Source organism: Hippocampus bargibanti, linkage group LG07 (assembly GCF_051943395.1).
Source record: "Hippocampus bargibanti isolate YZ-2025 linkage group LG07, ASM5194339v1, whole genome shotgun sequence".
Taxonomy (NCBI): Eukaryota; Metazoa; Chordata; class Actinopteri; order Syngnathiformes; family Syngnathidae; genus Hippocampus; species Hippocampus bargibanti.
The window spans coordinates 20,145,875-20,158,552 of NC_142740.1; the positions used below are offsets into that span (position 1 = coordinate 20,145,875).

Consider the following 12,678-nt stretch of genomic DNA (forward strand, 5'->3'; position numbering starts at 1 on the left):
CAAGGTAAACAAAAACAAAAACATTGAGGAAGTCCCTGAGCACATCATTTATCAAATTCTGGAATACGGCAGGCGCGTTCGTGAGCCCGAACGGCATCACCAGGTATTCAAAGTGCCCTAAAGGTGTCTTGAAGGCTGTTTTCCATTCATCCCCCTCACGGATACGGACCAAATGGTAGGCGCTACGAAGGTCTAATTTTGAAAAAATGGTGGCGGACTGAAGGGGCGCGAAGGCCGAATCCATGAGGGGGAGAGGGTATTTGTTGCGGATGGTGATGTCGTTCAGGCCCCGGTAGTCAACGCATGGGCGCAGGGATCCGTCCTTTTTGTCGATAAAGAAAAACCCTGCGCCCAGCGGGGAACGCGACGGGCGAATGAGTCCCGCCGCTAGAGAGGAGTCTATGTAAGTGCTCAGGGCTTCCCGTTCCGGTTGTGAAATGTGGTAAAGTCTGGAGTCCGGTAATGGAGCCCCTGGCTGCAAGTCAATAGCACAGTCATACGGTCGGTGGGGCGGCAGGGATTGGGCGTTGTCTTTGCTGAACACCTCCCGCAGGTCGTGGTAGCACTGTGGCACGCCTTTGAGGCAGATGGCCTCGGGCGGGCCACCGCGGGAGGGGTTACGCCCTGCCGTAGCCGACCGCAGGCAGTTTGCGTAGCAGTAGGGGCTCCAGCCCTGAATGGTGGGGCCCTCCCAAGAAATGGATGGGTCATGGGCCTTGAGCCAGGGGAGACCCAAGACCAATGGCGCGTTCCGGGAGGGCATAACAAAAAATTGGCGGTGCTCCACATGGTTGCCTGCCACTCGGAGCTTAAGTGGGGCCGTGAGGTGGGTGACCCGGGCTAATAATCGGCCATCCAGGTCGACGATCTCCTTAGGGGGAAGGAGATCTATAAGTTGGCAGCCCAAAAGGTCGGCCAAGTGGGGGTCGATGATGCACCCGTCGGCCCCCGAGTCCACTAGTGCCCGCACTCTTTGGGAGCTGGAGGGGCCAAATAGTTCACTTTCCAGCTCCAACCGTGTGACTCGTGTTGTGGACTTAGCCCCCAACGGACGCCGTTTCGGCGGGGACTTACATTGGCCGTGGGTCCTAGGCTGGGGGCCTCGGGTGCGACGAGCCCTCGGGTTGGCGCGGTCGTCTCCCCCCCCTATCACCATAGGTTCAAGGAGTCCCTCCTGGGGCTGCGCGCGGTCGCTGCCGGGTGTGGTCGACCGAGGTCGGCTTCGGGGTACCTCGGTCCGTCGGTCGCTCAGCTCCTTTCGCCGCTCTCGGAGACGATGATCCAAGCCGATGACAATCTCGACGAGGTCGTCGAAGGTGGTGCCGGCGTCGCGGGTAGCCAACTCGTCCTTTAGGTCGGAATTTAAGCCGCGACGAAACACCCCCCTCAACGCTCGGTCGCCGTAGCCGCTGCCAGCGGCCTGGATCCGGAAAGCGACGGAGTATTCTGCGGCCGAACGGGCCCCTTGGACGCAGTCGAGGATTCTCCCTTCCGCCTCGACCTCCGTCACTGGATGGTGAAACACCCGGCGTATCTCGGCCACGAAGTCCTGATACGAGGCGCACAGCTCCGGTCGGGACTCTCGTACCGCCAGCACCCATGTTTCGGCTTCACCCGCGAGCAGGCTGGTGATGAAGGCTACCTTAGCCTCATCGCTAACGTAGGCGTCAGGATGTTGTTCAAACACGAGCGCACACTGCATGAGGAATTGAGCGCAGCGCTCGGTTTCGCCTGCGTAGCGTGAGGGTTGGGGTAGCGGGGGAGTGCGCCTGCCCACGGGCGGGGAGGAAGGAACAGTGAGGGTGGCGATGCATGTTTCCATCTCCTTGAGGCGTTGAGCCAGCGAGGAAGTGGCGTAGCGCCTGGGCCAGCTGGCTCGAACGCTCCGCCTCTTGCACAAGGGCGGCAAAGTACCTGTCATCGCCGGCGGGGTCCATGGGAGGTCGGAGTATTGTGTTACGACGCTCGAGTGCAAGGAGGCAGAACTCGAGCGACGGAATCTTGGCGATAGGGAAGGACCCGAAATACACGGCGTGACAGGCTGTGATGGATCAAGAGTCTTTACTGGAACATGCATCAAATAATAACAAACAGGGAAGAGTGGAGGAAGATAACTAAATGACAGCAGACCTGGCAACACGGAAGTGGAAACGGCAATGACCAAAAATACTCCGACGGAGACGGTAGTGAGCGACAGACAGATATAGGCAGAAGGCACAATCAGTGAATGACAATCAGCTGTGGGAACCCAGGTGAATGATGATTGGAGGGGCCGTCTCCCAAGATTGGCGGAGGAGGTGACAGGAGGGGCGGGGCGCGCCCCGGATGGCAACGAGATGTGACATCATCATGGAATTTAACACGTTTGATTTGTTTTCGCGGGCCGAACAAAATGATGTGGCGGGCCAGATTTGGCCCACGGGCCTTGACTTTGACACCTGTGGTTTACATGGAAATTAATAAGACGACTTCTGAAAAAGGAACTATACAATCATAAAAAAATAGTATGTGAAACCTTGAAGATTAACTAGATTTCTGCATAAAGTGCTAATCAAATGTGACAACATTTTTCTTCAATATCACACAAAAACTTTTTTTCCTTGTTCATTTTCTGTCAATGATCTCAGTGGATGATGCGGCCTCCACAACACTTTACAGGTGGGTTTAGAAAGCAGTGTGCTCTCTCTTCCCAACACATATGTTGTGTTCCCTCCAGCCCAGACAACTCCACTTAGGTTTTAACTGTCTCAACATTGCTTTGACAGTAGTGCTGTGGTACATCCACCCGATTTATTGCAAACTTCAAACCCGTTGCAAATTTTTTCTTATTTCATTTTTTAGCTTTCACAGATTTATCAACATTACTGGAAATGTACATCTAACATTAGGATTTTTTTACCCCCACCTCTGTGAGGATTGCACACTATGCTCAAACCACAAACTGAAAGAGTAGCTTTCATACTGAACTTTCTCCATTAACTCATTCACTGCCAGATGATGTGAAAAAATGTGTCCACTCCAGTGCCAGCGTTTTTGTCATTTTCACTCAAATTGCCGGACCCACAGAATATTAAGTTTTAGGACTACTTAAACATTCAATGCAGCGTAATAAGCCTTAGACTCTCTTCTTTCATCAGAAGAGAGTTAATTCCTAAGTTATATGGGTCTGGAAAAGAGTTAATTCCCAAGTTATATGGGTCTGGAATTTTCTTAGCTTGAAATGGGGGCAGCTGTACAAAATGGCACTCCACGTCATATTTTCAATTCCAGAATAAATTCGGGAATGGCAGTGAATGGGTTAACCTTTTGAGAGGATACGTCTGTGTAAGCTCTCAGTCGTACAGGAGTGGTCCATCGATGAGAAGGTTTCTTCAGCCGTCATCTGTACAAAAGTGAAGGTTTCCGGACGTTTCGCCTCCTATCCAAGAGGCTTCGTCAGCTTTGACTCTAACCACCCTTTACAACATAAACTAGGAGTTATCAGAACCCTCCAGCATAGGGCTAAACTAATACCAACTAGCACTGAAGGTAGAGAAAAGGAGTCAAAACATATCAGGAGAGCACTCACTAACTGTGGGTACCCTCAGTGGTCATTCAACAAATGTCAGAAAGAAAGAATAGCGAACGAAACCAATAATTCTCAAGATTCAAAAAGGAGAGGAGTAGCAGTACCGTACATTGCAGGAGTTTCTGAAAAAATTACAAAGAGTCCTTTGGCAACATAAAATTCCTACTTATTTCAAACCGATAAACACGTTAAGGCAAAAATTAGTGCATCCAAAAGATAGGCTACCAAATGAAAAACAAAGTAATGTAGTTTATTCCATACATCGTAAGAATGAAAATTGTAAAGAGCAGTACATTGGGGAGACTCAACAAATTCTCAAAAAAAGACTTTATCAACATCGCAGGGATAATACTAGTGGGCCTCAATCGACAGTACATTTGCACCTAAAAGCTAGCAACCACTCATTTGACGACAATGAGGTTAAAATCTTAGCGAAAGAACATAGATGGTTTGAAAGGGGGGTAAAAGAGGCGATTCTTATAAAACAACAAAATCCTTCATTAAACCGGTCTGGTGGGGTGAGGTTCAATTTGGATCGTTCATACAATAGCCTGCTTAGGCAAAACAGGTTAGGCAACTTTCGCAATGCTGATGAGGGTCGTTATGCTGATGAGGTGATACCGGGGGGAGTGGGGGTAATAGGCCAGTCGTTAGTCAGGAATGTAGGAACAATCAGTGGGGCCACAGGGAGGGGTCCCTTGCCCCCCCCAACCTGAGAGTAGGGACCTATCATAGCTGTGTCCGGCGCCACCATGTCTGGACATTAAGGATATATAAATGGGGCCGATACGACCAGTCAGACTTTAGTTCGCTGACGAAGCCTCTTGGATAGGAGGCGAAACGTCCGAAACCTTCACTTTTGTACAGATGACGGCTGAAGAAACCTTCTCATCTTTTGAGAGGATGTGAAATGTTGCTGCTCTTCATCTTCAAATGATTTTACTGTGTACTGTGATAATCCTTAAGAGCTCGCCCACTGTTTCCACAGCTGTGAAATCAACGTTTTATCCTTATCTACACGTATTCCTACCCATCTTTGTGTTTTTCTGTCTTTTCCACATAGAGCTGTAAATCAGCTGGCCTATGCGTGGATTTTCAGGTGCCACCCCCACATCCTTTCACCATTCCCACCACCTCCTCCATTAGTCTTCCCCATCACTTCTATCTTTCTACAACTCCCACTCAAACCGCTGCTGCTTTTCATCCTGCTGGAAGGTACCTCAAAGATACTCAGATGATTCACGGACTGGTTCTCAACCATACTTTCTACGCAGCCCAGGACCGGGACAATATCTTGTGTGAGAGTGTCCTCGGAGGGTATAGTGAGTACCCTGAGGGGCCTGCCTGCCTTGTTCAGCAGAAAGCTTGGCATCCCTCCCTCACATCTCCAGCCCCGGAGATGCCCTCGCCTCCCAATGATGGAGGTGAGTTGAATACTACAGACTGATGGAATTTTGTGCCCAAATATGTACATGTGAAACTGCTGTTTTCTCATGCATTAAAATAAAAATATACTGTAAAACATATGCATTCCGTTTTGAGTCCAAAAAAATTATACTCATCTAACCATTCTCACTTCTACAGTTTTGCGAAGAATTCTCTTGTTTTTAACTGACTTATTTAATTAATTCCTCCTCCCCATTGTGCAACACACATACTAGATGTTAGACCACAAGAAATCCCCGGCAGAAATGAGGCACCCTTCCCACTTTTCTGTGCACGCTGTTACAACATCAAGTCGGCTTGCTCTGATGTGTCCTGTCGCTTCCTCTAGAGGATCGAGGCGCATCCCCCGTGAACTTGCCATCTGTGGGCTCCTACCAGGGCAATGGCAAGAGGAAGGTTCACACCAAAAAGAAGAAAGGCATCATCCGTGCCAACATCGCTGGCACCAAATATGAAATTGGTATGGAGTTACAGACATTTCTAACAGAATGAGCTTCAAAGTAGCAGAATTTGGATTTGTTTTTAGGCACAACTGAAGTAGCTCAAGTTTATTTGAAGAGAACTTTAAAAAGAACCACAGCTGCGTACAAAGAGCTATACATAAACTAGAAATCAAATCTATCTAAAAAAACAAAGATAGTTAAAATAATAAATAACTTAAAAACAGTAAATACAATAAAATAAAATGCAGGATATTGGAAAGTGAGCGGAAGCCTATTTGTTAGCTCAGCATAAAAACACACTGGAGGTCTAACTTCATTTTCATGCCATGCCAGAACAAGTCAAGTTTTGTTTCGGGGCTTAGACACATGGTCCTCGGTTCAAGGCGGTTTCCAATTGCCCGTGACCCATGCATGGCCAACTGTATCATTCACAAGGGGAGCTCTTGCAGTTCACCTGTTTAAGCACATTGAAACGCGCCGATGTCATGCAATTTCTGCTTAGCTATGTCAAGCATTGGTGCGGGTTGACTGCCCCGATTTTAATGGATTGTCCGGAAGTTGGCTGCATTCCGCAATGGAAGACACCGGCACAAATGCCCCCTTTACTCCCAATTCTTTCTGTGTCACATAGCAACACATTGAAACAAGGAAACTCGAGCCATTTGCACTGTCAGTTTGCATTTTGTGCTCAATTGTGATCCGTCATAAAACTAGGGCTGAGGAGTTTGAGATTTTTTTTTACAGTCATGTACTTGCTTTCCACAAATACAATACAATACAATACAATACAATACAATACAATGTAGCCACAAGGGGGCACAAGCCAGTGTCTTATTGTGCGGGTCCCAAGCCCGGATAAATACAGAGGGTTGTGTCAGGAAGGGCATCCGACGTAAAAAATTTTGCCAAAACAAATATGCGAATCAAACCTATGAATCCCATACCGGATCGGTCAAGGCCCGGGTTAACAACGGCCGCCATTGGTACTGTTGACCTTCAGGGTGCCAGTGGAAAATGGACTACTGTTGGTCGAAGAAGGAGAGGAGGGAGGTGTGCCCGGAGGAAAAGAGAGAAATGGAACGCCAAGAGTATAGAACTAAGAGTAGGAACTTTGAATGTAGGAACAATGACAGGTAAAGGTCGAGAGCTGATTGACATGATGCAGAGAAGGAAGGTAGACATACTGTGTGTCCAGGAGACCAGGTGGAAAGGGAGCAAGGCTAGAAGCTTAGGGTCAGGGTTTAAGTTGTTCTATCATGGTGAAGACAGAAAGAGAAATGGAGTTGGGGTTATCTTAAAAGAGGAGTTTGTTAGGAATGTCTTAGAAGTAAAAAGAGTATCAGATAGAATGATGAGTCTGAAGCTAGAAATTGAAGGCGTGATGTTCAATGTTGTTTGTTGGTATGCTCCACAAGTAGGATGTGAGCTGGCGGAGAAGGAGAAATTTTGGTTGGACTTTGATGAAGTCATACAGCACGTCCCGAGAAGTGAGAGGGTTGTAATTGGTGGAGACTTCAATGCACATGTTGGCGCAGGAAACAAAGATGATGAGGAGGTGATGGGCAGGTTTGGACTCCAGATAAGGAATGCTGAGGGACAGATGGTGGTTGACTTTGCTAAGAGAATGGAAATGGCTATTGTGAATATTTTCTTTCAGAAGAGACAGGAACATAGGGTGACCTACAAGAGTGGAGGCAGAAGTACACAGGTGGACTACATTTTGTGTCAACGGCGCCATCTCAAGGAAGTCAGTGACTGCAAAGTAGTGGTTGGTGAGAGTGTAGCCAGACAGCATAGGTTGGTGGTGTGTAGGATGACGCTGGCAGTGAAGAAGATGAAGAAACCAAAGGCTGAAGTGAGGACAAAATGGTGGAAGTTGAAAAAGGAAGAGTGTTGCATGACATTTAGGAAGGAGGTAAGACAAACACTGGGTGGGCAAGAGGTCCATCCAGATGATAGGCAAACTACAGCGAACATAATCAGAGACACAGGTCGGAAAGTACTTGGTGTATCGAGTGGAAGAAAGGTAGATAAGGAGACTTGGTGGTGGAATGGGGAGGCGCAGGAGTGTATACAGAGAAATAGGTTAGCAAAGAAGACGTGGGACACTGAGAGGACGGACGAGAGTAGACAGCAGTACAAGGAGATGCAGCGCACGGTTAAAGTAAAGGTGGCAAAGGCCAAACAAGAGGCCTATGATGATTTGTATGCTCGGCTGGACAGCAAGGAAGGTGAGACTGATCTTTACAGGCTGGCGAGACAGAGAGACAAAGACGGTAAGGACCTGCAGCAGGTTCGGGTGATTAAGGATAGAGATGGCAATGTATTAACAGGTGCCAGTAGTGTGATGGCAAGATGGAAAGAGTACTTTGAAGAATTGATGAATGAGGAAAATGAGAAGGAACAAAGAGTAGAAGACGTGACTGTTGTGGACCAAGACGTAGCAAGCATTAGCAAGGATGAAGTGACGAGGGCGCTGAAGAGGATGAAGGGGGGAAAGGCACTTGGGCCTGATGATTTACCAATCGAGGTATGGAAGTGTCTTGGAGAGGTGGCGGTGGTGTTCCTGACTGGGTTATTCAACAGGATCTTAGATGGTGAACAGTTGCCTGAAGAATGAAGACGAAGTGTACTCGTGCCCATTTTTAAGAACAAAGGAGACGTGCAGAGTTGTACTAACTACAGAGGAATAAAGTTGATGAGCCATACAATGAAACTCTGGGAAAGAGTAGTTGAAGCAAGACTAAGAGCAGAACTGAACATTTGTGAGCAGCAGTATGGCTTCATGCCAAAAAAGAGTACGGCAGATGCAGTGTTGGCTTTAAGAATGCTGATAGAGAAGTACAGAGAAGGTCAGAAGGAATTGCATTGTGTCTTTGTAGATCTGGAGAAAGCGCATGACAGGGTGCCCAGAGAAGAGCTGTGGCATTGCATGAGGAAGTCTGGAGTGACGGAAAAGTATGTCAGAGCGGTGCAAGACATGTATCATGACTGTAAGACAGTTGTGAGGTGCGCTGTCGGTATGACTGAGGAATTCAAGGTGGAGGTGGGACTCCACCAGGGGTCAGCTCTGAGCCCCTTCTCGTTTGCTATGGTGATGGACAGGCTGACAGACGATGTTAGACAAGAATCTCCTTGGACCATGATGTTTGCAGATGACATTGTGATCTGTAGCGCGAACAGGGAACAGGTGGCGGAGAAACTAGAGATGTGGAGATATGCCCTGGAAAGGAGAGGAATGAAGATAAGTCGCAGCAAGACGGAATATATGTGTGTGAATGAGAGGGATCCAAGTGCAAGAGTGATGCTACCGGGAAGAGATAAAGAAGGTGGAGGATTTTAAGTACTTGGGGTCAACTGTCCAGAGCAATGGAGAGTGGGGAAAAGAGGTGAAGAAGCGTGTCCAGGCAGGCTGGAGCGGCTGGAGAAAAATGTCAGGTGTGATGTGCGATAGAAGGGTTTCAGCTAGGATGAAAGGAAAAGTGTATAAAACAGTCGTCAGACCAGCCATGATGTTTGGACTGGAGACAGTGCCACTGAAGAAAAGACAGGAAGCAGAGCTGGATGTAGCAGAGCTGAAGATGTTGAGGTTTTCTTTGGGAGTGACCAGGTTGGATAGGATCAGAAATGAGTACATTAGAGGGACAACTCATATTAGAGGCGTTGGAGAGAAAGTCAGAGAGGCCAGACTGAGATGGTTTGGACATGTCCTGAGGAGAGAGAGTGACTATATCGGGAAAAGGATGCTGAGCCTTGAACTGCCAGGCAGGAGACCGAGAGGAAGACCGAAAAGGAGGTTTATGGATGTGGTCAAAGAGGACATGAAGGTAGCTGGTGTGAGAGAAGAGGATGCACAAAACCGGGATAGATGGATGACATTGATTCGCTGTGGCGACCCCTAAGGGGAAAAGCCGAAAGGAAAAGAAGAAGAAGAAAATACAATACATAAAAAATGAAAATATTAACCAAGGAAACCAAAGTAATAATGATGTACAATTGTACAAGCTTGAAATGGTGACATTTAACAACTTCAATTCAAGTTTTTGTATTATATTTTACCACTGATGACTTTAGCTCTGCTTGAGGCAGCAAAGTTATGAAAGGAAGAGAAAAGAGAAAAGAATAAGTAGGTGACACTAGTACAGCGTGTTCTACCAGAGAGAAATTCCTTGTGCGTTTTGCATAATTTGCCAATAAAGATTCTGATTCTTCTATTTATTTATTTATTTATTTATTTATTTATTTATTTATTTATTTATTTATGTGCGTGTTTGTTTAGATAACCTGATGAGGATGTTAGCGTGATTGACACAGGCGAAAACAGCGCAGTCAGCACTCCTACCATGCTGGCTATATTGTGTGCCGTCAAAGCTCTCAGGGGTGAACTACAACCTTTGAAACTCATGAGTCAGCAGCAGTGTAAGAGAAATCTGGGCCGGTCAGAATCCAGCATGTAGATGGGAATCAAGCTGTGAATCATTTTGCTTGCTGTGATCAGATTCTCACTGGCCCTGTTAAGGAGAGAGCTATGCGCAATATTCAGGGAAAAATAGGAATTAATATTAAACAGATGGATCATTTATGATGCGTAATTTCCTGAATAGTTGTGGGAAGGGAACAAGTGAAACATCAAAGATAATTGTAGCTTTCCTTATACCTGCGAAGGGGTGGTTTTGTATACTGTGGGTCTCAGGGCATGTGTTTGGTGGGGTGGCTGAGACAAAATTGATTAGGACTCCGGTCCCATGTAACTTAATGGTAACTGTCAGCACCGCTCAGCGGCATTGTAAATCCTCAAATTATTAAAACCTACTTAACATCCACCATCGTGAACAGATTGATGAAGTTACACCGCAACCACTTTTTCTCCCATTCAAGTGATATCATGCGACATTAGGCAAGCTGGCATCAGGTTTGTGTTGGGTTTCTAGAAATGAATTAAGATGCTATTTTGTTTGGGCATCTGAATCTTTCATTACTCACTGAATAATGAATAGTTGCTGGATTAATGTCCAACTGGGCTCGGCACCAATCTCTCACACTAAATGTGTTCTAGTGGAATTTGAATGCATTTCTCTCTCTCTCTCTCTCTCTCTCTCTCTCTCTCTCTCCCCCCTCTCTTTCTTTCGCTCTCCGTCTCTATACATATTTGATCTGCAATCATTTCATGACTAGTTAATGTCACTGAAAGGTTGTGGTAGTTTGAATCAGGATCAGTGAAATTATTTTGTGGTCTTATTGTCACTGTACACATATTTCATGAGGTATTCATGTCATTATGAAATAAACCCTCAACTATTCCATCCATCCATTTTCTGTACCGATTATTCCTCATTAGGGTCGCGGGGGGTGCTGGAGCCTATCTCAGCTGTCTTCGGGCACGAGGCAGGGGATACCCTGAATTGGTTGCCAGCCAATCGCAGGGCACACAAAGACGTACAAAAGTCAGTCTCACACTCACACCTAGGAACAATTTAGAGTGGTCAATCTGCCTGCCATGCATGTTTTTGGTGTGTGGGAGGAAACCGGAGGACCCGGAGAAAACCCACGCGGGCCCAGGGAGAATATGCAAGCTCCGCACAGTGAGGCCAGACCAGGACGCGAACCGGCGACCAATGCACTGTGAAGCCGGTGTGCTAACCACTCGACTACCGGGCCGTCCCTCAACTATTCTTACAACAGAAATCTACTGGAATACTTTTTTGACCGCGACCCTGTTAAGGAAAAGCGGTGTTGAGAATGAATAAATGAATAACTCATTTGCCTGCGCCACTATATTTTAATGTCAGTTTCTTCTAACCAGTCCGCATAGTCATCAGTGAGATGGATTTTCTGAAAACACGAGATGAGGACGAGACTGCCAATCTCATCTGGAATGACTCGGCTGTACAGCATGAGAAAATTGCAGAGCTCAGGAATTATCAGGTACAGGTGCATGGTTATCTTGTCAAGTCAGCATACCTTTGGGGCCGCAGAGTCAGTGGGCTAAAGGTTTCGCCAGAAAAAATATTTTGTGATTTATTGTTCGAGAAAATTATTGTCCAAACAGAATAATATAAAACCAATCATCCAATTTTATGCAGAACAACCAACATATTCAGACATCATGAAGTGTGTTGTGACAATACTTGAAAAACAATGAAAGAAGATTTTCCACCTATATTCCTTTGGGGAAAAAGTGATTCATTTAAAACAAACCCCCCTATTTTTTTAAGTGCATGTGTGGTCTACTTGAAAAAAAGCATCTTGATCAGATGGTTTTATGTTGTGCAACCACTATGAAATAAAATTAAGTGAATTTAGCAAAAAAAAACTGCAGCCCATAAAATGTATTGGAAATTGTAATCAGTAATGCTGTTTACTGCTGTGGTGTGTCGTTTGATTATTTCTCAGTTTAAAAAAAAACCCTCTAATTGGTTTTGATTTCCTTTCACAAACTGCGGTGTCCTGTAGAATTGGCGTAGTTGCGCAATTTCTTCCCAATGCCTAATTACATATGTCTCGTTGGGATAATAATCACATATCCTTTTTACATTCTGGGATTGTTTCTTTTTCTTTTACTTTTTCCCCACTTCAAGCAATGTACGATGAGAGTTTGCTGTCAACTTTAAGTTCATACAAGCTTAATTAACACCCCTGTTCAGCCTCATTTGGTCAAAGAATAAAAAAAAAACCTCAAAGATTTTCTTTTACCCACCTCCCCCACTTTTGGCACATTTAAAGCAATACATCCAGCTGTCACTGCAGAAGCTTACGATGCAGAACCAATTACCTCGGCCCCTCAGAGACGAGATTGATCCTTTTTTTTCTTGCCTCTTCCCTCCCCAACCTTTAAAGTCGGAAAAAACATTGTAAACTAAATAAGGGTTGCGAAAGGTCTTTGCGTCACCTTTTTGTTTTAAGTTCGTAATTGGGCATAAATGTCAGAACATTGGAAGCTCACTTCGGGTTGCTGCCTCTAATGTGCTCGTTTTCCGAAAGGGGCGGGGTGGAATCGAGTTGTGTTATGGCCTTAACAATGTAATTATGAATGTCTGTTCCTCTGCAGAGAATTAATCATTTTCCAGGTATGGGTGAAATTTGCCGCAAAGACTGCTTAGCAAGAAACATGTCAAAGTAAGTTTCTCTCAAGTCCGTGTTGTACATCAAAATCCAGAAAAAAAGTATATTAAAAAAATTACAGTGTCGTGCAAACTGTGATCACAACAGGCTCAGAGAAGG

At 45.9% G+C, this 12,678-nt stretch overlaps 1 protein-coding gene across 9 annotated transcripts in view; it reads left to right on the forward strand.

The window, feature by feature from the left end:
- The window catches only part of ttll7 (tubulin tyrosine ligase-like family, member 7), a 91,153-nt gene that overhangs the window by 8,497 nt on the left and 69,978 nt on the right, over positions 1 to 12,678 (forward strand). For 4 of the 9 annotated variants that reach the window (XR_016115543.1, XM_089000762.1, XM_089000767.1 and 1 more), the window contains exons 2-6: positions 2,628 to 2,658; positions 4,843 to 4,992; positions 5,343 to 5,474; positions 11,261 to 11,382; positions 12,506 to 12,573. Coding sequence is in view for 8 of the 9 variants with exons in the window: in XM_089000762.1 (XP_088856888.1) it covers positions 2,631 to 2,658; positions 4,843 to 4,992; positions 5,343 to 5,474; positions 11,261 to 11,382; positions 12,506 to 12,573 (500 nt within the window). In the remaining variant the exon portion in view is untranslated. Of the gene's footprint in view, positions 1 to 2,627; positions 2,659 to 4,631; positions 4,784 to 4,842; positions 4,993 to 5,340; positions 5,475 to 10,795; positions 11,089 to 11,260; positions 11,383 to 12,505; positions 12,574 to 12,678 lie in introns of those variants that run through there. The other 5 variants (XM_089000765.1, XM_089000764.1, XM_089000769.1 and 2 more) reach the window with 5 other exon arrangements.